This window comes from Heterocephalus glaber, unplaced genomic scaffold, assembly GCF_053883595.1.
Source record: "Heterocephalus glaber isolate CG9 unplaced genomic scaffold, H.glaber_assembly_v1.0 deba00001556, whole genome shotgun sequence".
Lineage (NCBI taxonomy): Eukaryota > Metazoa > Chordata > Mammalia > Rodentia > Bathyergidae > Heterocephalus > Heterocephalus glaber.
The window spans coordinates 1825979-1853912 of record NW_028258347.1 but is presented as its reverse complement, the minus strand read 5'-3'; the positions used below and the strand labels follow the sequence as shown (position 1 = coordinate 1853912).

General features: G+C 36.3%; 1 protein-coding gene across 49 annotated transcripts in view; it reads right to left on the bottom strand.

Moving 5' to 3' along the window:
* Rims2 (regulating synaptic membrane exocytosis 2) overlaps positions 1-27934 on the bottom strand; it is a 536290-nt gene that overhangs the window by 102772 nt on the left and 405584 nt on the right. For 24 of the 49 annotated variants that reach the window (XM_087190771.1, XM_087190773.1, XM_087190775.1 and 21 more), the window contains 3 exons: positions 26486-26586; positions 9869-10041; positions 8765-9004 (listed from right to left, as the gene is read on the bottom strand). The exons of 17 other annotated variants lie outside the window; for them this stretch is intronic. In XM_087190771.1, coding sequence (XP_087046897.1) covers positions 8765-9004; positions 9869-10041; positions 26486-26586 — 514 coding nt within the window. The remainder of the gene's footprint in view (positions 1-8764; positions 9005-9868; positions 10042-26485; positions 26587-27934) is intronic. 8 more of the 49 variants (XM_021262789.2, XM_021262777.2, XM_087190777.1 and 5 more) reach the window with 1 other exon arrangement.

Here is a 27934-nt window from a genome sequence, read left to right as displayed (position 1 = left end):
AGATAATCCATGTTTTTAAGAAGCTCCTCAAGGAAGTTGTTTAAGGGCCTGACTTAAGACTCACTACATAGGAAGAGTCCTACTTTATTTAGTTCAGAGTATTAGATAACTTGTAAAGTCCCTTCTAATAATGGTCTGTGGATTCCAGTATAAAATTAACTATGAATGAAAAACAGTATGTTAAAATTTTAAGAGTGAATCACTAGCTAAAAGCTGTAACTGAGAAGAAGGAATATGGCAATTATAATATTTCATAGCCATTAAAGGATTAATAAAAATATATGAAATTTTATCTCATTGGTATTTTAAATCTTGATTTTTCAGGACCATCCTCTTCATTCTTTGTGTTCAGCTATCTTAAAGAAAACCCCCATTTTAAGTGCCTGAATAGACATTCACTCACTCACTCACTCACTCTTCATGCTCCCCTCTCCTCTGTGGTGCTGTAGGAGTGGGGACACAGCAGTGCCCAGAATAAACCAGGGCTCTGCTTCAGAGAAGCCAGGATTTCAGTACTGCTCAAATATCACTGTTCCCTGAAAAAAAGCACGCTTTAAAAAATGTGTGTTCTTTCTCTCAGTGTAGTGACAATCACTTGTGAATACTGAAACAAAATTCTACATTTATTTCATTATAGTGGCATGAAATAAGAATCTTCACCTCAAAATGTAAAAAAGTAGCACCTTCTCTGATAATCTCTCAAGTTTACTGCTAAAATCCAATGATATTGGTATATGTGGCATTAACATAAATACCTGTATATATACAAATATATCTGTACACAAATGTATACACCTAAATATATGATGCATGCATATCATATATTAGACAAGTATGTACAAATATTGTATCTTTACATGTACGGTTTATGAAATCTGTTTTTCACCAGTAAGCACTCCACAAATGATATACCAACATTATTCCCTATAAAATAATGAAGTAAAATGGTTAGACTTGTAGAGTACATGAGGTAGTCACATACCCTATAAACAGGAGTATGTAAGTACCTCCCTTATAATATTCATTTTCTATTAACAGACCTTGATGAATATTTTATGTCAAACATAGAGAAGTTTTTTGCTTATCCCATGTAATGAGTAGAATTCTTTTAATAAAGAAGGTATATTCCAATGAATGGTGGAAATAGTAAAGTTAAACAATGTGATAAAATATTAGATGTGGGAGTCAGGGACTCATAATCATTAAATAAAAATGTGAAACCAGCTCTGGATATCTAGCAAATGAGAAACAGAGAAGTTGATGTCAGGGTAAGGCTAGGAGGGGATAATGCAGCCAGGCCAGTGTGTGGTGAGCAATGCAAAATACACAAAATAGGCCATGTGTCAATGCCACATTTTTTTACTCTGTGGCTTAACTGCTATGTTTAAAGCAATTCGCTATAGAGTGAGTTAAATTTTAAAATATAGACAAAAAGTCAGCAAAGATGTTCAAAGTTCATGATAGTTGTAGACATATATAAGCTATTTTTATAGATTCCATTAGTGCTATTACTTGAGAGATAAACTCTCTTTTTCGGATTTGTTAATTTCTATCTGACTTTATAAGTCTATTCATAGTCCTGCTTCTCTGCTTATTTAGAGACAAGATTAATGCTTGTAGTTAAGTTGGTTTTTTTAGTTCCAAGTTCTTCTGAGTAATCTTATATTTTGTATCACAATTCTATGCTTAAGCGCAGCAAGAATAAAAACATTTATTTCACTGAAAGAATAGAAGCTACAGTTATAAATAGAAAATTAAGGCACATTTCTAGGAATAAAATTTGAAAGTATTGCAGTAAGATAGTTCCATCATAAAGCTTAGAAAATATTGGTTTAATCAACTTTATGATAGGATTTTCAGAGCACTCGTGCGTGCTGTGAACCCGGGTGAGAAGCAGGGTGTGCACAGTGGTTCCCAAATAGATTTGATCAGAGATCCATTCTCTAAAAGTATCCGCAAATGGGATTAAATTTTCAAAAAAACACTTACAAAGCACCCATTAAAAGATTCAACTTTATACTTCATCTTTATACTTAGTATTTATACTTCATACTCTTGCCTGGCTGGCTGATTTTAGCTAGAAACTCTTTCAATCATATGCCAGAAAATTTTTTAAAAGACTTCACAGGAAAACATATGAGATTCATGCACAAAATAATATGTAACTCTTAGTTATCACACTTTTAAGATTTTAAAAGCCTTATGCTTGTTTTACATCAGAGTTAAGAATAATTGCTTACAAAAATTTCTCCAATACCTTCTTAAGCTGTTAGTTCAGAAACAGACTTGTTTTTAAATATTTTTAATTTTGATGTTCGGCCTCACTAAGTTATTCAACTGCCAAGGCTTGGCTCAAACTTGTGATTCTTTGGCCCCGCCTCGCCAACTGCCAAGAAAAAGACTGTATGGTTAGGGGCTATAAAAAATCCTAGATTTTCTTTTCCTGCCGTATATAATACCAAAAGTAACTCGTTTCTTACCCAGGCTGAAGTTTCCTCCCTTCTTCCCTTTCCTTCCTTCCTCTCTTGTAGAAACCCTCTTCTTGGCATATTTTTAAAAATGCAATTAACATCCTACAAAGTTCACTCTTTCCAAGTGTATGGATGTGTTTCTGTGTGTATTCACAAAGTTGTACAGCCACCATCACCACCCAATTCTCCAGAATTTCATCAGCCTTAGAGGGGCCCTGGCCCACAAGCAGTCACTCCATTCTCTTCACCTCAACCCTGCAACGGCTAAGCTGCTTTTTGTCTCTATGGATAGCTGGTAGATGATCAGGAAGGAGACTTGATTGGAAATAAAAAAATATAACTTATAATCTGTGAGGCAGAATTCACCATCGAGACAGCACATGCAGAGAGTGAAGAACAGAGGGCCTAGGGTGGGACCCTGGAATATATCAGCATAGCAGGGGCTTACAGGAATCTCACAGAAGAGACTGAGGCAGCCAGAGGGATGGGTGAAAACAGAGTATACAGTGACAAAACCTAAGGGGGAAAAGAATTTCAAGAAGAGAATGGTAATGAGGTCAAAATCGAAAAACAAGCTGGTCTAAAAACATAAATTAGAGAAAAGACAGCCCCTTTAATAAATAGTGCTGGGAAAACTAGATATCCGTAAGTAGAAGACTGAAACTACATCCCTACCTCTCACCCTGTACAAAAGCCAATTCAAAGTGGATCTGAAATCTCAGTATGAAACCTGAAACTTTGAAACTGCTAGAATAAAACATAGGGCAGACACCTGAAGCTGCAGCATAGGCAAAGACTTCCCAAATAGGATTCCACTAGCATAGGAGATAATAGCAAAACTCAACAAATGGGACTACATCAAGTTAAAAAGTTTCTGCACAGCAGAGAAATAACCAACAAAATGAAGAAGCAGCCTATAGAATGTTAGAAAATATTTGCCAGCTACCTTTCTGACAGGGGATTAATATCTAGAATAAAGAACCCAAAAAATAACCCTAGAAAAAACCCAACAGAACAGCCTAATTGATAAATGAACAAATGCACTGAGGAAAGACTTCTCAAAAGAAGTACAAATTGTCCACACATACATGAAAAAGTGTTCAACCTCTTTAGCCATTACGGAAATGCAGATCAAAACTACACTGAAAAATACACAAAATAATAAATGCTGGTGAGGCAGCTGTGAGGAAAAAGAAATACTTCCACACTGATGGTGGGAATGTGAATTAGTGCTGCACTAGGAAATCAATTATGGAGGTTCTTCAAAAAACTAAAATAGAGCTATCATATGGCACAACCATACTGCCCTTTGGTATACCCCTGATGGAGTTACAGTCAGCACCCTGTAAGAACACTTGCATATCCACGTTTATTTTGGCACAAGGCACAATAGCCAAGGTATAGAAACAGCATTAGTGCCCATCAACAGATAAATGTGATACACATACCAATGGGTAAAATTCAGCCATAAAGAAAAATGAAATTAAGCATTTGTTGGAAAATAGATGGAAATGGAAATCATCATGTTAAGTGAAATAAATCACATTCAGAAAGACAAGTATCGCATGTTTTCTCTAATACGTGGATGTTTTTTGTTTTTTTGGTACTGAGGATCAAACTCACAACCTGGCACTTGCAAGGCAGGCACAGTGCCACTGAGCTACATCCCCAGTAATATGTGGAATCTTTAAAAAATGACATGAAAATAAAGTGGGAGTATTATTAGACAAGAGAAAGGGAATAAGCTAGAGGGGGAGGGGGTGTAATGGAAAGTAATGGAGGGATGGATATGATCCAAATATATTGTACATGTGTATGAAAATACCATGAGACCAGAAAAACTGTAAAATTAATAGGCACTAATGAAAGTACATATTAAAGAGCTGGCTCAATAAAATTTTGCTAATAAATTTAACAGCATATATAACTTGAAGCAGTTTTCATAAAGTTACACAAAGTAGAAGTAGAAAAGCAAGTCTTAAAGAGGAAGCAAACAAGAGAGTAGATTTTAGGTCTTTTATCATACACACACACACACACACACACACACACACATGAAAGAGGGAGAGGGAGAGAGGAAGAGAGTGGGAGAGAGAGAGAGAGAGAGAGAGAAAGACAGAGAAAGGTAACTGCATGGGATGATGGGCATGTTTAATGCTTGACAGTAAGAATCACTTCAGTATATATGTGTATCAAGATAGATGTATTAAAACATCATGAGAGAAAACTATATTATTACATCTAATACAATATTAACATGATGTTAATGAAATTGAATGGAATTAGCATATTTTTGACATTTTACTTGAACTTCCTAATAGTCTAGGTAAGAAAGAAAATGTACTGGGCTATACTGTTTTCTTAACTGTAATACAGATATATCATTTCTTTAAGAAGCATAGTCATAAAATTTTAAAAGAAAGTTTTATTACATAGAAAATCCTAACATGGATGAGTAGCCTAAGAGATAATAGCTCCAGAAATGCTCTTAAAACTAATGAAAAAACTCAAAATGCCTTTTTATTTTAAGAACTTTCTATGAGCTACTTCTACTCAACATTGTAGTAGATGTTTTAGCCAAATCAATTAGGCAAGAAAAATAAATATAAGCATTCAGACAGGAAAGAAGAAAGGAAAACTATCTTTAATCACAGATGACATGATGTCTTACATGGAAAATACTAAAGAATCAACAAAAAAAAATCACTAAAGTTCGTAAATGAGTATATTGCAAGTTTGTAGGATACAAGATAAACACATAAAAATCAACTCTGTTTCCATACACTAACAATGAGCAATCTACAATTGAAATTAATAGAATAATTCCATTTATAATAGCACCAAAATAGTTAAGAGTATATTCAGCAAAAATAGGTACAATGTGTATACAGAAGACTGCAAAACATTACTGCAAGAAAGTGAAATAAAAAAATAAATGGAACAGCATCTCATGCTCCTGGATTGGAGACTTAATATTCTTCAAATGGCAATAATCCTCAAATTGATCAAACTAAACATAATCTCTGTCAATATCCCAGCTGCCTTTATTTTTTTCCAGAAATTCACAAGCTAATCTTAAAATTCTTTAGAAAACATGAACAACTCAGAAGATGGATACCATTTGCAGACTACTTGTATCATAATCACCTAGAACGTGTTTTAAAAACGCAAATCCTGGGCCTCACCCCAAACTGACAGAGTAACAATTTTATAAGTGATGTTTAAGTTTTTCTAAGTTCCTAGTTGAATATTATGAACAAGCATAAAAGAGAGTAGAAGTTATTTGGGATTATAAGATTCTCTGTGGTGTTAAATTGGATGTGGACTCAATGAGAAATAAAAATTTAAAACACAAGTCATGGGTGTCACTTGTCGAGGGGCACAGTCCATCAGGCCCTCTGGGAGGAGACAGCACTAAAACATTCTTCCAGCAACTTGAAGTTTGAAACATTAAGTACTGGCTGCATAAATTTTGGACCTATCTCCGAAATGATGGAAAATTAGGTCGTACTATTTGTTGTGCCAATAATTAGTTGCAAAACCAACCATCTCTTGAATTCATGATAATGAAGTCAAATCATCAGGATAATGTGAATCACCTGTTCACCTCTATGTGACCAGTTAAAAACCCCAGGAAATGAAAGTGGGTAAATGTGCAAGACAGAGTCAAGATGAAAGTCCAGGTAGTTTAGGGTTCTACCTCCCAATTTCTTTCGCGAGACATACTGCTTCCTCGCTCAAGGTCTATAACACAGGCAAAAGTATGCTTATAGATCATCATACGACATGGTCATGTAAATCTGCTTTCACATTTTAGCTCTCATCTAAAATGAAGGTAGTAGTAGTAATGCCTTTGAATAAATTTTTGATTAAAATTACTCTGCATGTCTAGATAATGGCTTGAATCTTTTTTAAAAAATCAGCCATTTCTGAAAATTTGAACTGATGTCATTTTTTTCCTTCAAAAATTTCACTATCTCAAAAAGAATAATTCTCTCTAAGCAGGGAAATTAAAATTACATAGCCCAAGAACTAAAGGTTTGTGGAGATGGTATCTTCATTTAAAAAAACTTTATCTTTTTTTATGTTTCCAGAATAAAAATTGATGAACACAAAGCTACCCACCTGGTTGATTCCAGCAAAACTCTACTGTTCAGTACTTGGGTTTTTATCTTTTACTGCAGACTACTTAAGATACCTCTCTTATTCGGTACCTTTGTATATTTGTTCAGGTTATCTTGTGGCACTTGTTGGATACACAGCCACTGCCAATATCCATCCACATGTGGCTAAGATGGTGCTTTCACCCTCAAACAGAAATTTCAAAACGTTTTATTTATTTTCTATCTCCAGCTGCTAGTACAGTGCCTGAGAAGCTTTCTAAATAAATACTGGTTGATTAATGATTTCTCTTTATCTTTCAACACACTTCCTAGGCCAAATTACTATATACATATGCATATACATATGGTATAGAACCAGCAAATGTAAATAAATATAAAAATTAAAACATATACAATTTTGAACTTTCTAGTTAATCATATAGAATCACTAATAATATAGGAGAATTTTACCAGATCTACATATTTGTGCATAAATAAAAAAAGCTGAGTGTGAATGTATTATTCATTAATCAACAAAATAAATTAAACATTTAATGAACTACCCTTGAATTTACTTTTGCTATTCATTTTCTACTTGTACATTCAGTAGACTCACTTCAGTGTGACTTACTGTAAATGAGCAACATGACCATGCAATGAGGTACGTATCATGCACTGAGATCTAATTACTGTAAAGAAAATAACAATTATAATGGGTTCTTTTCATTGTGGTCACTGTGGTAGGTACTAGTATTTCCCTAAATGCTTTGAAGTCAGAATTTTTTTCTTTATAAAACTTGAATTCCAAGTGAAAGGTATGGAACATTATGAATTAGACTGTTTCCAATAACGTTGCATAAGCATTTAGGTTGTGTTTTTGTGCGTAGGTGTTCAAACAACTTATGATTGTGCTTATCAAATACCTAAACAAACGTCGCTAGGAACAGTTACGTTTTTCCTCATAATGAACACTGTCAGAATTATTCTAAAAATGAAAGCACATTCAGGATCCTATGCAGTAATAATGAATGAGTGATACCAACATTTTCTTATAAATATTGGTAGTTTATGTTTATAAAATATATGTTCCCAAGAGAGATCAGCCTGGTTCTCTATAGTTTATAGTCTCAGAAATATTATAGTTGTTGCCAAATTATATCCCCAAGTGGTAAGCACCTATCTGAATCATCTCTCAGTAATTATGAGAAAAGTATAAATTCAGAGTAAGCTTTCATACACTAATGCAAATATTGGTTTCTAAACAGGGTTTGCTTATCAAGCAGACTTTGTATACACAAAGTCAAATTATGGACTGGTAGAAAACGCAATTCAAAATGTGCACGATTTGCAATTTTCAGTCTCAGATAAACATAGGAGCAAACTCTGCTCCCGAGCAGCAGGACGAAGTCTTAGCAAATACTCGTGCAGACCTGCCCATATGCATTATAAGTCATACTGCTTCACACTCACAGACTTGGGTTAGGAAAGTACAATGAGGTCATTTTAAGCCTTATTTTCGTGTATTCAAAGTTCCTTCTCTGAGTTTCTCTACCTGGGTGAATTTTCAAAAGGGCACAGCCCCTGTTTATCTCCCAACAAGCCACGGTCATATGTATTTTTAATACAAATGTCCTTGCTTTATAAACTTCCTCAGAGGTCAAACTGCACTACAGCCTACAAGAAAACGAAGAGAAGGTAGGGGAGCTAGATATGGAATAAAACTTAGTTTTTGCCACTCATTTTTGAGGTTGGCTTCCAGTACAGAGTATGTCTTATAAAGCAGGCTGAACCTTCTCAGCCCCTTCAGAATCTCATTCTAAGGGGTTTGCTCTCTTCTGCTTTGAAGCAGTCTTCACTGTTGGTAAAGTGTCTCTTTTCACTCATCTTTGGACTCTGTGGCTGGGAAAGCTGTACAATACTTCATGCTAAAAGACCTAAGAAAACCTGAAGCTGATTCAGGTGGTCATAAAGAACCTGAAAACTAAGTCAATTAGACTCTCAAAGCCAGTGAACCTAAACTAAAGGCCATTTAGTAATGCGATCTGATAATACTTTGTCAACACAACCATCACTTGTATTAGAAGGTAAACCTAAAACACAAGAAAACAAAGCTAATATAAGTGGCAAAATAATTATCAGCAATGGTAAAAGACGACCTAATGGGAGTGACTCCAAACGTGAGCAGGTTACCTGTCATCATCTTGGGAGAGTGTCCTTTGCAAGTCCTCTTTACTCCACTGTTCTCGTTCTTTCCCTCGCTCGGGTGTGTCTTGTGATTTTCCCTGGTCTCCTGATCCTCTGGTTCGCTCCTTATCACAAGCTTCTGTGATCTCCTTCCCTTTCCCACTCTCATCAATCCCTTCTTCCTTTGCCTCTTCCTCCTCCTCATTCTTACCCCCTCCTTGCCCTCCCTCTTCTATTCCCTTTGGCCTTGTGAGAGGAACGGAAATGGAAGGCATGCAAATAAACACAAAAGAAAGAAAAAAGAAAACCAAGTCAAGAAAAAATGCATATGAAATTAAACAGAAAGGCAATGAAAACCATCAAAACATAAGTACAAATTCTACCTTTTAGTATTGAAAACGTTTTCTATTCTATGTAAGAGAAGTACTGGGTAGGTAATGTTTAATCATAATAGTTTTTAAATCATATATCCCTTTTTAAAAATCACAACATTACATGGAAAACAGGCAAAAGCTGTGATCTCTCCATTTTACTAGGACTAAAAACAACACAGGAGAAGTAACCTTAAAATCTATAGAACAAGTAACAAACGCAAATTATACATTACATGTATACATTTTCTTGAGAAGATGAGGAAGTTTGCCATGTATTTATAAAAATTTCAGGAGAATGGGAGAGCATTATACTAAAAAAGTAAGGTTTTTGTTTTCTGAATCACTGAAATTTATTCAGCTAGGAAGAAACCCTCCAACATATTATTTCTCATATCCCTTGGAACGTTAAAAAATACACATCTTCAGTTAACCATCACTTTAATTTTAGTAATGATATAACACTAACAGTTTAGTTTTTATATTGCAACATAAAAGAATGATATTATTTTAAATAACATACTACACAAAATTGTCATCAGTTTCATACATTTTTTTCTGGGTAAAAATCTGAAATGTGAACCAAAATAAAATTAAAAGTGGTATGGACAGAAGTTCCTACTGCCTTAATGACATATAGTAATCTTTTAGAAATAAAGGATTTCATGCTCATCCAGAGAAAAATGGAGACCTCCTAAAACACATTCAGAAGTGCTCACTTGCTAAAGCCCCCACTCACCTTATTTTCTTGTTTCCTCTTGGCCTTTCTGATTGGACTGACATGTAACTTGTGCTGCTGAAACGAGAAGCACTACTAGTCCTGGAAACCGCAGATATATCACTTACATCGCTGTCCGAAGATTTAGTGGAAATATTATCTGCCCCTCTATGAGGATCCCATCCTGATCGATACTGTTAACACAGATTGACAAATACGCACAAATCGTCAGTATGACCACACCAAGCAATTATCAGCTTTCTCCTATCTCAGCACTTTAATTGTCCACAGAGGATACTGCAATACCTCACTCAGTTGCATATGAAACAAAAGGGAATAGTAATTATCCTAAAAGAAAAACTCAATTTATATGAAACCCTTCTTTTCAGCAAAGTAATTAGAGCATTTTCCCCACACCCCAATGAAGGCCATTAAAATAGCTTCAAAATAGCAATGGCCTTAGGAAAGAACATTTAGGTAAAACCTAAGAAATAAACATTTGGCTTATTATGAAGAAGTACAATTTTACACTTTAAAATTTGGAAAAAATATGATAAAGTTGTCATTATAACTTATAAAGATCAATTCTAGTAGCATTATTTTCTCCATTTTGTTTCACTGAGAACCTAGAGATAATGCAAAATCTAACGATTAAAGCACTAAGTCTCTTTAGAAAAGCCAAGAGAAAAGAGAAAGTTTAAATTCTGAACAGTTGCTGGAATTTTGATGAATCCTAGAAATGTTAGAAAAAGTCACTATTATTACAATAGTCCAGACTTCCTGGAACTGAAATAATCAGGCAGTTAACTGGCACACTCAGGGTATAGGGTGTCCTTGGGTGTTCAAATATTCTGGTAATTGAGAACCAACATAAATGATTTATGTTAATGACCTATTCTCATAAAATACATCTAATGTAAAAACTAATGGACAAAATTTTATTGTTGACAACAAAAGATCATTGCCAAGAGTCCTTAAGCCCGGAAGTAAAAAGGATAAACTTTGGATCCTGGAAAACCTGGAGTAAAGAAAACTCTTACAAGTTGGATAAATGTCACCAAATTATTTCACCTTTACAAAATTAATTATAAAATCATCAGAATTATAATATCTTTACTGCATTAAAAATTACAACTAATACATGTGTGGTATCCGGCATAATGTAAATAAATAAAATTCTTACTCTTCCCAAATATCAACTTGGCCATTACTTGCCAAGAGAGTATCTGCTAATAGATTTTTCGTTATATGAATTTTAAATATAATGCCAAAACATCCTTACGTAGCTAATTTTAGGAAAATTTTCTAACCATTGACACTGGAAAATCTCACAAAGGCTTGGAATGATGACTGTTCTATATAAACCACTTGAGTGATTTGAAGAACTGTTGCCTAACAATTGTCCGAGATGCACTGAATGCTATTAGGCCATAGTCGGCTGCGTCAGATTCAAATGGCTTGTCATTGTTTTCTCAGGACTCCTTATTACCTATCATTTTTAGTTAACATCAGACCTCTTTTTTCAAACGTAAAATATGGGTGTTATTTATAAGGCTTCATAAAATTTTAATAATCAAATCTATTAGACTAGAAAATACATATGCACACTTATATTTAAATATGTGATAACTGGCAGTTATCAACAAGAATGCAATTAAATACCTAAATAAATCATTGCCTTTTTTCAGGAGTTATCTATATAAGTAGAACAACAGCATTTGCTTTTGAAAGGAATATTATTTACTTACAGTACATTTTTTGGGAAAAATTTAGTTCATGAGATTCTTTTTCAAATAAAGTCTTTTAAAAATACCAGAAAATGTACTTATGTCATTCATTTTCTAATAGAATATTTCAATGAGTGGAGCCAATATTATTTATATAATCTGATCATTTGTCTAATATATGCACATACATAAACATATACATTTGTTTTTTTCACTAAATTTATTAAAGTAAATTTGATCTCAATTCACAACATATCTGGATTCACTTCACTTATGTATAATTTCCCTTCACTTATATATAATTTCAGATATTTGTATTAAAAAATCAAAGGTTTAAGATATTTTTAAAGCTGTAAAATTGTTTGTTGACACTTGAGGAACTTTATCTTTCTCATACTTATAATTTATGATAAAAAAAGAATCCAGGCCTGGTGGCACAGCTGGGGCTAGTGATGTAATCCCAGCACTCTGGGAGGCTGAGGCAGGTGGATCCCAAATTCAAGGCCAGGCTGGGCAATTTAGGGAGACCCTGTCTCAAAATAAAAGAATTAAAAATAGGCTGGGGGTGTAGCTCAGTGTGAAGGCCCTGGGTTCAACCCTCAGTACCACAAAATAATTAAATAAGTAAATAAATAAATATTTAAAACTTTAAAAAGAGAGGCTGTCTGCTACTATTTAAAATGTTTTCTAACTGGATAGAGCAGCAATTTTGGCAAGATATATCTGAGTTATCTTTGCGCACAGGACTATTTTGTCATGCATATTCAAATGCAAACCCTGAAGTCCCAGCCCTAGGAGGCAGCGAGAGTAACAGTGTTGTCGCTAAGAGCCAGCACTCCTGAGCAAGCATGGGTACGGGTGTGCTCCTCGCTACGTGAAGTCGGTATGCTTGCCTTCTTGAGCCATTGCTTCTGAGCACCTCTCTGTTTCTCCTGGGCTAAATACAGACAGCAACAATGCGCTTCTCTTTAGTTTGCTGCAATGATTAGACACGACAATGCCTTCGCGTAGCACAATAGCTGACATGTGAGAGTTATGGAGTAAATGACAAATGGTGACAAGGGCAATGATGACGGCTAGATAACAGCTGAATACTGGCTTATATCAACCAAGGAGTGACTGTACTTAAAGCATTAGGCAGAAATGCCCCAAAATAAACACATTCTGGGATGTCTCATGGTGTGATAAAAATATGATCATTCCTACATACACTCAAGAGATTTGTTTCAGAAAATGTAAAGCAAAATTAAAGGACTAGATCCAACTTTGCTGCTGAAACCTAGTGTATCTTCTGGCTTCACCTTCCCATTCCGCCAGGACAATCCATATCTTCTCATTTTACAGGGAGATATAAAACCCAACTGACAGGTTTTTCTCCACAGGAAACATGGGTAACACAGCTTGGCTGATGTGGAACATGCTTCATTTTTAATGTCTCCATACCTCATGCAGACACCCGAAGCCACTGGTACTTAGGTATGCCATGCTCCTCTGATGGGTTCCCATCCGGTTTGCTTTCCCTTCTTTTTTGAATTCTGTTTGCATGGCTCTTGGATTTCATTAGGAATCTGATTTGCCTACTCTGGTCTTTATTTCCTCAGGACTTTCAGGACTTTTGGTCCTGATTCGTAAGTGCATACAGGGTAGCTTAAGGCTTAGGAACACATATGAGCACACAGTAAGCACTACATTTATTTCTGCCTGAGCACAGGGAAAGATGAATATATTACCCCTTGGGTTAGCGGTGTATGTGTGTGTACACACTATACACATGCCCAAACCTGTGTCCAGGCTCTGTCAATGTGTTCAAGTTTAATGCTTTTTTTACCCCCAGTATCAGGAATCAAACTCAGGACCTTGGGCTTGCCAGGCAAGAACGGCACCACTGAGCTACATCCCCGGGCCTTCATGTTTAATTTTTAAACCCTCTGAACTTCTGAAGGCCAGGACAATATAGTTCTCATCTTTAAATTTCTTTTAGTACCTCTGAGTCAAAGGCTTAATCTAAATTAATTTCTGAGTCTTAGCCTTCTTACTAGTAGGATAAGGATAAACTATCCGAAGGTATTAAGGACACTTAAGAGATACATAGTCAAGATAATAATGGCTCACAAATAACACTTGCTTTCTTTTAGTGCCTAAAGAGTAAGGTCATTAAATTAAAAGGCAATGAATGGAAAGTTTAAATACAGAAGAAAATAGAGCTTTTAGCTAAAAGCTCTGGTGCGATGACACTCTGATATCCACTCAGTGCCAGTAGCAAAGGCATTACTCTGCTGACTTTTAAGCAGCTGAGCAAGTCGGCCACTGGAATGCAGCTCAGCTTGCTTCACAGATAAACATGTGATAAACAGAATGAGAAATCTAGAAAGTGAAGACAAATGAAATATATTTTTATAAATAAAAATTTGGAAGAACATATTTTGAATGTATTTCAAATCAAACATCATATATAACTCAAACCTCCCCCAGAAATTGAAGTAATAAAATGACCTAATATTAGAGCTTATGCTTGAAATAGTTTAATGTATTCTTGTATTTACCAAATTATGATGAACAAGAGTTCTATATTTTATCAATGACACAGAGGTAACTAAATTATTTTATGAGGGCAATGAGCTATGAATGTGAATAAATATTCACTTATTTAGGATATGACTGATGTCTTGAAATATACAATAAATAAAGTTTTACATAATTGGCATGTACTAGAACACGGCTAATAGAGGCACAATGAGTGACATGGTCATTATTCTCTTTAGGGAAACAAAAACACACAAGATTCTTGATCTCAGTTGAAAAAGTGCTCTGACTAGAGATCATTCAATCTTGGAAGAGACTGAAAAGCATTTCCTGACAGTATTTTGATACTTTGTACACTACTGTTAAGCAGATCATGAACTACACAAATTTACAAGAAATGCCCAGTATTCAGAATTTGCTAGTTTCTTAGGAGTTCCTAAATGGCCTGGAAAAGCTAATGTTCTTTCCACATCTCTAAAATGAGGGGAAAGTAACAGTTTACAGTACTATTAGAAAGAAAGGCACTGTTAATGTTTTAGAGTGATATACTTTAGTAACAAATTTGAGTTTCTAAAACAAAAGTTTCATTTTCTCAAGTATCCTCACTGAAGTCCCTAGGTTAGGGAATCTTTTATTCGGAGCCTCCTACTCAAAAACTCTGGGTGAGGATCTTCTTAGACAAAAGATGGGAGCGGGGTTACGAGGTTTCCTAAATATTACTTGTCCTCATTTTAACAAAATCCACCCAAACCCTGAAACTTGTTATATAAAATGCAGTCTAAGGAACTGATTATTGCAAAACACCTTTATGGTTACCAAGAAGTACTTGAAGTAATCTTCAAATCAAGGAATTGATCAAAAGACATGAAAACACCGGGGCAAATGATCTTTGGAAGAGCAGGTGGAGGCTGGAGCTCTGGAAAAGGCTCTTGGTACCGACTGTGGGTGTCAAGGAGAGAACCGAGGCAGGGTACCCTGCACAGCAGTCAGTTAAGTCACCTAGGAGCAAGAAAAGGCTCTCTTGTTTTTTTGCCATTTGATTTTATATCATAATTCAGAGAGACTACCTGCTGCCCGGCGTTAGTATCACAATGACAAGTACTCTCTCTTCAAGGAGGTACTTTGAGGAGTTTTTTTCCTGTCTAATCCAAGGCACTTACGGTACAAATTTGAACACTACACTGTACAAAAATTGTATTTATCAGAGATAACTGTGTTTAGATATGACTCCTAAAGTGTGATCGCAGTCTCTATTTGAAAGAAAGAAAGGAGAGAAAGAAGAGACCCCAGGCACTTGAGGAATAATTTAAGGCCTAGCATGCTAAACAATATTCTGCAAAAGAAACGCCAGCTTGAAAGGTTCCTGGTGGTTGCAGAACTCACCAGGAAGAGCTCTGGCATAAAGTACAGCTAACAGTGACCACGCCTCAGCTCAGAAAGGAGCCAGAGAGCTGAACTTTGCACTGGAGGCTGAAGCACCGAGTTTGCTCTTTTGATGGTCTTCAGAAACAATGGCTTTTTCAGTCTGTATAGCAGCGAAGGTGGCTACATTCTACATATTAGGTATACCCAGTGAAACGCAGTTTTAAATCATGTTGTGATTGTTTTATGAGATGGCCTTTGTGATAGTTGGAGTCAGAAGAAAGTGCTGTCAGGTGGGTGAGCAGCACTCAGCATCTTGGACAAGTCTCTTAACTTCTTTGAGGTGAAATCTAGAGAGGGAAGACAGCTTCTTCACAGCCCTAGTGTAAGTTTTAAGCAGGACCCCTGGTCTTGAGGCACAGTGAATATTTATCAGGATAATAATTACACAGTACTTGAGGAAACTAAAGAAGCTTTAGATTGTGGAACTAAATTTTTATTCAGCTACAATCTCAAAGATTTTATCTTGACTCAAAAAACTGAAAACGGCTATGAAAACTTCATAAATAGGTTCCTAACTCCATGTGTCATTCTACAAAAAAAGGAGTCACTATGGCTTGAAATCAGATTGGCCTTTAGGGTAGGATAACACTGAACTTGACTTGAAAATTTATATTTTATTCATTCTTGAAATTGTTAACTTGCATTAAATTTTATACTTATGTTTACACTTGATAATAAGGGAAGTTTCAAATCAAGGAAACTAACAGCCTTTGATCATGAGACTAATAATTAAAATGTGAATAATTATTATGATTTATAGTTTTCCAATATTTCATGTATGTTTTTCTCTTTTCTAACATCTGATAAGGGAGTTATTTTTAATTTTACAGGTGAATATTAGCATTGAGCCATTTATTTAAATGTAACCACATAAACTAAATGATTTTTTCTTTTCAACAACTTTAGTTACCTTAGATTTTTTTTCATGCCCTCTATTATTCAGTAACAACTCAAGCTTATTTCATCTGAAATTCCTACCTCAATTTACACGTGTTGTCTAAGTCTGCTCTCAGATCCTGAAGAGCCCTCACATAGACAGTATTGCAGCATGTCTTCTTCTGCTATGAGAAGCATATCTCACTGTTCATAAACAGACTTCTAATAGTAAATGCTTCCATTTACATCTGAGCCCAGAGAGGGCAGAACAGAATGCTTGATGGGAGTCCAAACTTACGGGCCAGAAAATGTTAAAGCTGTTATATTATTGTCGTGACTAACTGCTCCTCCAAGAACTCAGATCAGACACTCTTAAGATCTAGATAGAATTGAGAAAAAAAAAAAAAAACATAAAGAAACCTCCTTCTTAGTTGCAAAAATTTGTGACGCTTGGTCCTTTGTAACCATCTTTAAAATATGATGTGGCTTATTATAGAATATTCATAATATGTTAGAGAATATTCGTATACTTTTTCAGGATACAGGGTAGAGCTATTACAGATACTAAGCGGCAAGCTAGCATCCCAAGGGTCGAAAGATGACAAGAGAACATAGCAGTAGAATCAGCACCCTGGAGAGGCTGGCAGGACTGGAGTATGAAGTGGGCTCCTTCTCAAATGTTAACACCATGAAGGTAACAGAGTAGCTCAGGGTAGCTGTGTACAAGATAATCAAAGCTAAATGACGGCCAGAATGCTACACCGTGTTGAAAACCTGAAAGGGCCCAAGAACTGCCCTGGCTTGTCACATTCAGGCACAGGAGAGGAGCCTACACTGTGTTGAAAGCCGGGATGGTGCTCACATGTCCCACGGCAGAGCTGTTAGGATCTGGGCTACATGTAGACCATTTGGATGGAGGCTGCCATCAAAGCAGGGCCAGAGACTAGCACTTAGTTCTCACTTGGATCGTGGTAATAACTTCTAAATGGGACTCCTTGTCTTTAATTTCCTTTCAAGTGTATCTTTTTTGGAAGCAGAACATTTACAGTACATTTTTGATACTTATAATGATAACACTCATCATAGGGAATTTGCACCTGTTTTACCATTAAGAGTTATCTTCTAAAAGCACAAATTTAAGTGGCTTTCTCAAAAATTTTCAAACCTATAATTTTGTGTTATAGAAATGCAGACAAGTAATATGAACAAATATAAACAATACGGATATTAAACTTCAATAGCTGTTCCTCAAACATGGCTTTGGTGCTCATGTGTGTGTGTAATTGCTTCAGCTCTGCTCCACCTGCCGGAAGCTTCACCTCAGCTATCCTACAACATCCTGCACCTCTGGGCAGGCCACTGTCCTCCTGCTGTCTCCTCCGCGCGGCTTCCCTTTCTTAGGTACTCCACCCGGCCTACCTGTGAGAGGCTACTGGGTGCCCTGAAGGGATGTGCTTGCCTCCCTCCCTCTTCCCTTTCCTTTCATCCTCTTTTTCCTCACTTGTTCCTTTTCTCTTCCTTCTTTGCACACTCTTTTTTTTTTCATTTTACTGTTACTCATTTAGTTGTTTCTCTGGAAGGTTCTTCCTGTTAATGCTGCTGAGCCAGAATCCACAATTACAGTTTCACCATGGGCCCAGCCAGGTGTGCAGTTTCAAGCCATCGGTAAGAGAAAGGTACTAAGGTCCACTGAGATTGTCAGTTTTGTTTGGATGTGCAAAAGGGGCTCAGATAGCCCAGCTGTTTAAGACTACAGCCCAGGAAACTTCCATGGTGCTGAAGCTACTCACTTAGCACTGTCATTTAAAAGAAAACTGCAGTATTTAAATCTGACTCAGAGGATGAGATCCAGCTTCCTCCTGGACAGATAAGAACACTGAGAAAAAGAACTTAAGTGAACTGAATAAGGTTGTACAAATTGTTAGTATTATTGCCCATTATTTCATTTAAAATTTATAACTGTAATTTGTATCACTTAACAGGACATTAGGCCAACAAATTTAGAACTAAAGTAATTTCTTTTTAAAATACCATATATTGTATTCTATTTTAGGCATATACCTTAAAGATTTTCTTCCTATTTTGAAATTTTGAAAAATCTATGTAAAATATCATGCAAAGATAACACTGAAATAACACTATTTAAAAGCATAACTGGATAGATTTTAAAGAAGTAAAACTTAAAACTAACCCAAGCAATACCATCCAAATTAACCTGAATAAAGAATGTGTTATATAGTATTGAAATAACTTCTTTACATTTTGTTTACAATTCGGGTGATGGTGGGAGGGGCAGAAAGTAGAAAACAGCGTATAAAGAAACCTTTTCTTAAATGCCGAGGCCCTGAAGACTGCTAGATTTCTTTGTAACCATTTCTAGTCATGAAAATGACCTGAAAATGTCCAATCATAAAACCACAGCCATTTTCTTTGTTGGTCAAGAAGTTGTACTGACGTAGTTCACCCATCAGAATGTAGTTCAATGACAATGTTTTTAGTTACTTGTACTTCATCTGTCAAAATAAACTACAAAAAATAAATACTGGGAATTCTTATGTGCCAGGCCTGCTACTGTATAATAATTACACATAATATTTCTAGTATTATATAATATTTCTACCCTCTGAAGTTGTTATCAGCCAAAGATTTCTTCTTTCATATGAGATATATTTCAGGGTTAGTTATACTAGTTCCAGACGTAGGTATTACTTTACAGTCTTCAAAGCTGGTGAAATAAAAACAGCGAAATTTCCAAATGTTCAGTAAAACATTAGATTTAGTTTGCCAATAAATAATATCTATAATCTTTTTAGCTGTAGAAAAATGATATAAATTCAAGAATTTGTGAGGATACTTCAAACAATATTAGAATTAAATGCAATACAGAATATCTATTTTAAACCTAATTTTAGATATCGGGCTATGAGATTAAAAGATTTGCTTAATTAATGATGAAACTCCTTAAAATCCAAGCACTAACACACAGAGGTCTTTGCAGTGCCACCTCCAGTACCAAACATGTGTGTAGCACTTTATAGATTACAAGATTCCCTCAACTTGTAGATAGAAAAAAAATGGGTTGTAAAGAACTATTAAACAACTTACCAAAAATCTTATCAAATAAGTAGTAGAAGCAAAATTAGAATCCAATCATGTCCATTTTTCAGTATTCTTTCTATCATGATTAACTATAGACGGAAGTCAATAATTATGTGCCCACTGGAAAAGTTGCTTTTGACTCTTGCCCAATAACCTACGCATGCTTTCTGCTGGAAGTGTCCCACAGTGCCTCCACAGTGGCGCAAGCCTTATAGCTCACCACCGCTGAGCTTTTTGCCAAGTTATCCTGCTCTTACTATTACTATTTCAGCTTCCCCTCAACACATGGCCACGCTTATTCACACACACACACACACACGCAACGCACACGGAAGGAAGGGAAGGGTGGTAAGAAAGAAGAACAAAAATCCTCCGTTGAGAGCTTATCATGGCCAAGGCAATGCCTGCTACTGGGGAGACTAGGAAGATAAGCAAATACACTTCGCATTCTCAGGAAATGCAGTTTTTATAAGATGATAAATAGTTGCTTCAGAAAGCATGTATGTCTTCATATTCTTGCTATTTGGAATATTCTTATATTTTGTTATGTTTACATAGCCATACTTAATCCTATTATGCTAAGTGAAATTTGATTGGGAAGAATGTACCCTATTAATCATTTTTACATCCTTCTCTGTTTACTATATCTTCCTTGGCTCATAATGGAAGATCTCTTTCTTCTGTAGACCTTATTATTTATTCCCTGTAGGACATTCTAGATGTCAGCAAGCCAGCAACTCTGGAAGATTGCTAAAAGCAACTATGAAAGCATGCATTTATGTTCTGGTTGAAGGTAGAAAGAAAATATTCCTCCTGTGTATGCTTAGGCAAGATACAGGAAGAAATTATGCTCTTGACAACTGCAGCTATTGTCCATACAGTCACTCCTTTACCTGCAGGTTGCTAGATGAAATATATTTAAAATTCTTTCTTCTCTTGGTTTTTAGGGATACATTAATTAAAAAGGAATAAATTATAATTTCTCCTGTGGGCTATAGTGTTCTATGACATACAAGTTGCTGTTTTAGTCATTTCAAATGACTTTTTCATAATAAAAAAAAATCCTTTTTATATTTCCCAGCCTGAAATGTGACTATATGGTAGGAGGCTGAAACTCATAAATACATGTAAAGAATTGGTGCCTTACTTGATTGTCAGCATGAAATTATGGCTAATTCATATTTAAATGTAGTTTATGGGTAGGAAAGATAATTTAAAAATGAACTTACAAATACAAAGCTAAAATATTTTATCTCTAAGGATCTGAGGAGTTAACTGGGAAAACTGGAAGAAACAGAAAAGTAACAAAGTCAATAAAAAGCAACAAAACAATACTGCTTTAGTTACTGGTAGTTGCCTTAAAATTTCTATTCATATTATAATCAATTACACTTTCACTCTAGGTTAAAGTGTGAAGTTGGAAGACCATTAGGTACTTGTCAGAGAAGCTTCACAGGTGGACTGAGGTCTTCTCAGATGGATGTGCTGACACCGTGCCCAGGAGCATGCCTGTGTGGGCAGAGCCCTTGAGGGGTGTCTAGGTGCCCCCAGTTCAGGACAGGCGTCCTCAGGAGAAGGACAGATTTGGACACGGACGCAAGTAGAGAGACCACATAAGCACTCGCTAACAGAGCAGTCATCTGCAAGCCCAGGGGAGGCCTCAGAAGGAAGCCGCCCTGTTAACATCTCGATCTTGAGTTTCTAGACTTTAACTATGAGAAAATAAATTTCTACTGTTTAAGCCGCCAGTCTGTATTTTGTTATTACAACTCTAGCAAATATGAAATGTTTAATATGAAATGTTAAGAAAAAAGTTATAAACTTTCAAAATCAAAGATTAATCATAATTAAAAATACAGAATCTCTAAAATGTTATGAACATTATTTACCAGCAAGTTTTTAACTGTAGATCTTTTATATATATTCCTATGAGACAAGAGAAAAATGAACAGTAGTTGCTTCCAAACATAAAGGACAGAAATTATCTGGCTTAAACTTATGGTGTGTGTGTGTGTGTGTGTGTGTGTGTGTGTGTGTGTGTACAAGTAGAGAGTTATTTTAATGAAAGTGGAAGTACATCCAGCTTGTTAATGAATGTAAATGGTAAGATAACAATTTTGAGTAGATGACTAGACTAGACTAGCAAAAATAAGACCTGTATCAATTTTTAGGCTCTAAAAAAATACATATTTTCCCCGCTTTTCCTCCCCTTCTTCCCATTTATTTAATACTATCTTAAAGATAAAATTGTGTGTGTGTATATATATATATGTGCCTTCAACAAACTATCATATATATTTATATATTTTTATATATATCTAGCATGTATATGCTAGATTACTGAAGGCAAGTAAGACCTGACCGGCAAAGGCTTTGGCAAGAGCATGTTATCTGTTGCAAACAAATTCTGTCTCTTCTTCCCCCTGCCATCATCATCATCATCATCATCATCACCACCACCACCAGTCATATCACAGCTGACATGACTGCTTACTATGTACTAAGCTGTGTTCTAAGAGTTATACACTATACTTAATCATGAAATCAATCCCGTAAGGCAGGTACTGTTATCAATATGATTAACAGAATAAGAAACCAAGGCATAGAATATTAAATAACTTACTCAAAGTCATGCAGGTAGTGGTGGATTTGAATTCAGGCAGTTTGGTTTTATAGTTTACACTGTCAACATTACTGTATAGTCTATATTTAATCATAATCACTAAAAATAAAATGAAGAGTGGTATTCCAAACTGCCCACGTATCTTTATTACTACAAATTAAGACTTCAGAAGTTCAGTTGTGAATGTGGCTGTCACTGTAGTTATTATACATAACACATATCACCGGTGTGAACGTTTTAAATCAGCATAATAAAGAAATGTAAAACACATCTGCACAATTGTACTTAGAAATAAAATGTAAATACTGCTGCTACTGCTGGGACCATGTATTTAAGGAATGCTATGTTCTATTTCCTCCAGGACATCCCGGTGGACTCCCTCTCCCTGAGGACTCTGGCAGGTAGAGACGGGGCCCCTGACATCATGCCTCTGGAGCACTCTTGCTTTAGGTACCAGGTGACTACCACTAACATGAGGACAGCAAAGCCTGTTTCCATGGATACCAGGCTCTCTAGGGGCCCTGAGAGACGCTGCCACATGCTCTCCCTCTGGCAGGAACCAGGCCAGGCCGAGCTGGTATGTCCCAGACTGCTACACACTACAAGCAAGATAGCCTTCCTGCTTCGGGGAAAAATTTCCCAAGCATTCTCTTTCATCGCTGCTACAAAATTAAAATATAACTCATTTTATTTCTACATCATATCCAAATTCATGCACTTTCATGTATCGTCTTGGTGGCTTGAATAGGGCCATCCAATCTACGTAAAACTTGCTTTATAAATGTAGAATTTCAGTTTTCAGGACTCTTTCTGTCATCACTATTGAGGAGAATCTCACTTTAAGTACCATACTCCTACATGCGCCTCCTAACTACTCAAAGAACCAATCACATTTAACATGGACCTTGACAGTAAAAGCTTTTAATTTCAGCAATTTTGTTTGTAATTTTCATCAAATATTGTGTTATAGTCTCTTTCTTACTTCATTCCATATCACATCAACATTCAGTAATTGCTTCCTCCTAATTTGATGTTTCCTTTTAGTTTTCTGCTTCTGAATCTGTGTATCAGAGAATAAAGGAAACATCTGAAGATATTTAAACTGCGGTAAAACCCTTTCCATTGGCGTATTTCTTTGCCTCGGTGATCGTATTTGATGCTGTTCCCACAGACATAACTAACATCATCCGCGTCACTGCCTGGGGGCTAACCATCTGTGTACATCGTCTCACTCGGCCCTCACCCTGCCCTGTGAGGCAGACATGCAGCCTGCTTAACAGACACAGCAGCTGAGGACGAAAGGCCTCGCTCCGGGCGGTCCTTGGTCCCCTGCCCCATGCACTGCGGGTACACTGTGCTGATCTCTGACCCTTGCCTATTGCTGCCTAAGCTTCAAACTTTTCTTAAATTTTTTTTAGCAGTCCCCATCTGCAGTGCATGATGTTCACATTCCTTGTGTGGAGTTGGTGTGTGTACATTAACACACAGTTTCTCCTATATGAGAAACCCAGATGATAAATAAACAGCACCTGCTTTTAAACAGCTCACACCAGGCCTCCACTTGTCTCGCTTCTCCTGGTGTCCCGGTCGCCCATGTCCTAAAAGTCAGTGTGAAACACTCGAGGCCGGCACCGAACACACCCTCACTGCTGAGAAGAGAACAAGCTGTGACGGTCTAGGTATGAGTGGCAATCTACAAGCCAAAAACAGCTTGTCTTTAATTGTCTTAAATATTCCATATCGACACTATGATTCCATTCATTCTATTTTATTTGTACTTACAGGGACTTCTGAAAATCTCTATCTGCATTGTTATTCTATCCTAACTAAACGAGTTTAACTGGATTGCTTTCCTCTTCCTCTGCCTTTGGGACCTGGGAAGGAGCCCACCCATACAGGACCAGCGCGCTGGCAGTGGTGACCCCCAGAGGTGAGGAGTGCTGGGCCAGACACGCACAGTGGAGAGGGAAAAACTCATTCTTTTCCTTCTTTTGCTACAGTGTCCTCTCCTCCTCCAACATTCACGTCTTCTGTTAGACCATCGGTTACTGGATTATCACTGACTCTGGCTTACATATGAAAAGATCTGAGCAACTCATGGGTTCCACTGCCACTTAGTTCCAGGGAGACAAATCAGAAAACTGAAGGTTATGAGACCAGAGCTGGGTAACATTCAACAGATTCCACTCGGTGCCTCTTAATAGCATCATTTTGGAAATACACCTCACAAGTATTGAGTATGTTCCTTATGGCTGAGGTTTGGGATTTCATTCCAGTTATTTCAACTTGGAAAAACTGAATTAACAGTTATAAATAATACTTGCCATGACCTAGCAGAAAAGTGAACATAAGTTATATAAACATTTTATTGTGGTTTTTGTTTGTTTGGTGGTACTTGGTATTGAACACAGAACTTTTGCACTGAGCTACATCTCCAGCCTCCCTTTGACCCCTTTAAAAATTTATTTTAATTCTGAGACAGGATCTCGCTGAGCTGCTAAGCTTCCCTGGCTGAGGTTGAACTCAGGATTCTCCCACTCAGCCATCCAGAGTGCTGGGAGTACAGGCATGTACCACATCTGGCTTACATGCTAGTTCCCTTGTCTGTTAATTTTTTGGGGGGAGATGTAACCCATGGTATTAAAATATGTGGCTCAATAGCAAGCTCTGTAATTGGCATTTTAAAATATCAAAATAAGGAAGTCAATAATAGAAACAACTTGCAATGGTACAAAATAGGATTGTGTTGGGCAGCGGAGCCACTGAGCTAAATCCCCAGCCCATGGCCTGTTTAAAGAGTTCTGTCTTAATGACTTGACTGTACTACCTAAGCCCGACAAGAGAACACAGAGTGGTATGTTTTGTTATGCACTGATAGTATTTGTTCAAAACTAAAAGTGGCCTTATGAAGATATCAGATGATTTAGTCTCAAAGTAAAGTATATTTTGCTAACATTATTCATCTCCGCCTTCTAGCTAAAAACCTAATTGAGGAAACTGGAGTTAGCTAAAAGTGAATTCTACGCTCAGCTTACCCTTGAGCAGTATTTCTGAAACTTAGTCTGCATCGGACTTACCTGGCTGGCTGCTGGAGAGACAGGGACACAGGCCACGGTCTAGAGCACCCATGACTATACTCCGAGACACTCCCTGCAGGTGCCGCTGCTCTGGGACGACACTTTGAAAACCACTGGTTTTGAAAATGCTTAGGAAATCATATTGCTTGGTACAACTGGTACTCTACCACAACTTTGATTATTTTCCCTACCTAAAATGACTGGTATCAAAGCTATAAAACTTTGAGGCTTTAATCACTGAATTGTCCCTACATTGGAGTGGAAGCAAAACTTGTTTTGGAAACTTGGAACAAAAATTCTAGCAAGCGTATAGTGTCAGATGCCCATAACAAGTGCAACTGCTGTTGCTCCTAAGGAACTTGTTATACTGCACGAGCACCAGTCAAGTCTCCCTTTCTGTCTCTGCTGCAGGTTAGGAAGCTCGGGCTGGAATGTATGCCCGAGTGGCAGTAGTCAGAGGCCAGACTGCTCCATTCTGTCTGCAGGCTTCCTGTCTGGAATGACTTTGGTTTTTGCTCCTTTTCAGCAGGAGCATGGGTTGGTCCCTGCGAGGGAACTGAGGTTCTTCCCACATGCTAAGCACAGGCTTGTGGATTGAGCTGCGCTCCCTGAGCCTGGTTTTACCTTGTTTTATCCTGACTTTATTTTCTCTTGATACAATTTTCTCCATTGACATTATTATTGCAAATATAATACACAATGCTCATACATGATGCTCATGATATACAACAGCATTATGAACCTCAACAGGTCTTGAAAATATAAATGAAAAACAAGAGCAGTGAAATAATACTATTTCCCCTCTTGCTGGAATTCATACCCTATCTTATTCCCAAAAGATAGTTCAAAAAGATTCCTACTGAAAACCTTTTGAATTCCTAAAACCACCTCATGAGGAATCTGGCTCAGTAATTCAGTAATAAATCAGATTCAATTAAAATACTGCTAAATGGAAAACAAATTTGTAAGAAAACCACAATAGAAATTCTTCCTAGATATTGTTGAGGGTTATACGTTTTATAAAATTAGAAATTCCTAAAAGACTTGTCGTTCAGTTCATTAATCTTCTATATTAAATAATAATGTGGGGCTTCTTTTCTTTAATAAGCCGAAGTCTACCCCTAAGAGGGGTAATATGAACACAGTTTAAAATTTAGCACTTAATAATATCATGGGGTTATTGCATTATATGTTTTGTCTGACTAATCTGCATTCAGTAGCTAAAAAAAAAATCTAACAGTTTCATATGATTGATTATTTTACAACTTTAAAGAGAAAAATGTCTTGCCTTCGAATGGTAATCTTGTTCCAGTCTGGGATCTGATCCGGCTACCTGTTTGTATTTGTTAATTTTCATTTGGCGGTTTCTCTCCTCTATATCCATAGCACCTATCGAGTAGAAAAAAACCCAGAAAATTAATGTTCAGTCCTTATTTCTGAGTCCTACTTACAGGATGTATAATAGAAGAATGCTAGGCTGTACATTACTTTCACTAAAATATTACATACAGATTAAATGTCATTTTTTAGATTGACATAAAGTGTGCAATTTGGTAAATAAAAGACATAATTACTACTCTGTAAATAATTTTAATCTGAATAAAATTTAAGTGAATTTAAAGAGAAGACAACAAATTTTCCAAACCAGAGAAAACACTTTCTGGTACATCTATGTCCAGGAGAATATATCTGACAGCACACAATTGTGACAATGGTACTATAAGAACTTTGGTTTGTAATTCATTATGATTTGATTTATTTATGTAATAAAGGTGTAAGTCTACCTGGTTTCAAATGCAGTTTTAGAATTGTCACAAGTCAGGCTTTGTGGCACATGCCTATAATCCCAGCGCTCAGGAGGCTGAGGCGGGAGGATTGTGAATTCAAGGCCCGCTTGGACTATACAGAAAGACCCTGTCTCAAAAAAAAGATTATAATAAAATTAGGCCTTGTTTTAAAGTATGCTAATTCAGCATACATATCAGGAACTTTTGAAGCTCAATTTTCTAGAACTAGGGTCAAGAAAGAGGCTCTCAGAACAATATTCCTGATAATGTATCATGCCAGTAAACGCACAAAGCATTTACTGAAATCAATTCAGAAAAATGAAGTTAGACTGTAAGGAGGTGCAAAGGTGAAATGGCAAGCCCATAACAAAACAAGATCAGGGTTTTCTGTAGCTGGTGCTATCTCAAAACAGACCAGTTACTGATATCAGGAGGGTCTCTGTTGGAATAAGAACTAAATCAAGTTAGTCCTAGGAAATATGAAAAAATTATTTCAAAGTATATTTATGATTTTATTAAGCAAGACAAAAGTTCAATCATATGCTATATATTCCTATACTTGGAAAAATAAGCATAGTGGGCTCAAATGGGTATACAAAATAGACTATCACGTCAATTCAAACGTGTTGTGTGCACAGGTAGAAATATACACATTCACATGCACACCCTTGCTTAAGATCATAACTCAAAGCTGAAGTAAATATATCTAGACAAAAGTGTGCCTATTAACTTGTATTTTAATACTTACCTGATTTTAAAAATAGCAAAAAGAAAAAGGGGACTGAAAAGGTACCAGCATAATTAGAAGTTACAGTATTCTCTCCTGAGCCAGGGTTTCAATGTTTAATGTTTTAATTTTTTAAGTATTACTCTCTGCCCTGAAAAAATCTCACTGCATACCAGTTAGCAACAAATTTTAAGTGAAAATTGATAAAATAAGAATAAAAGAG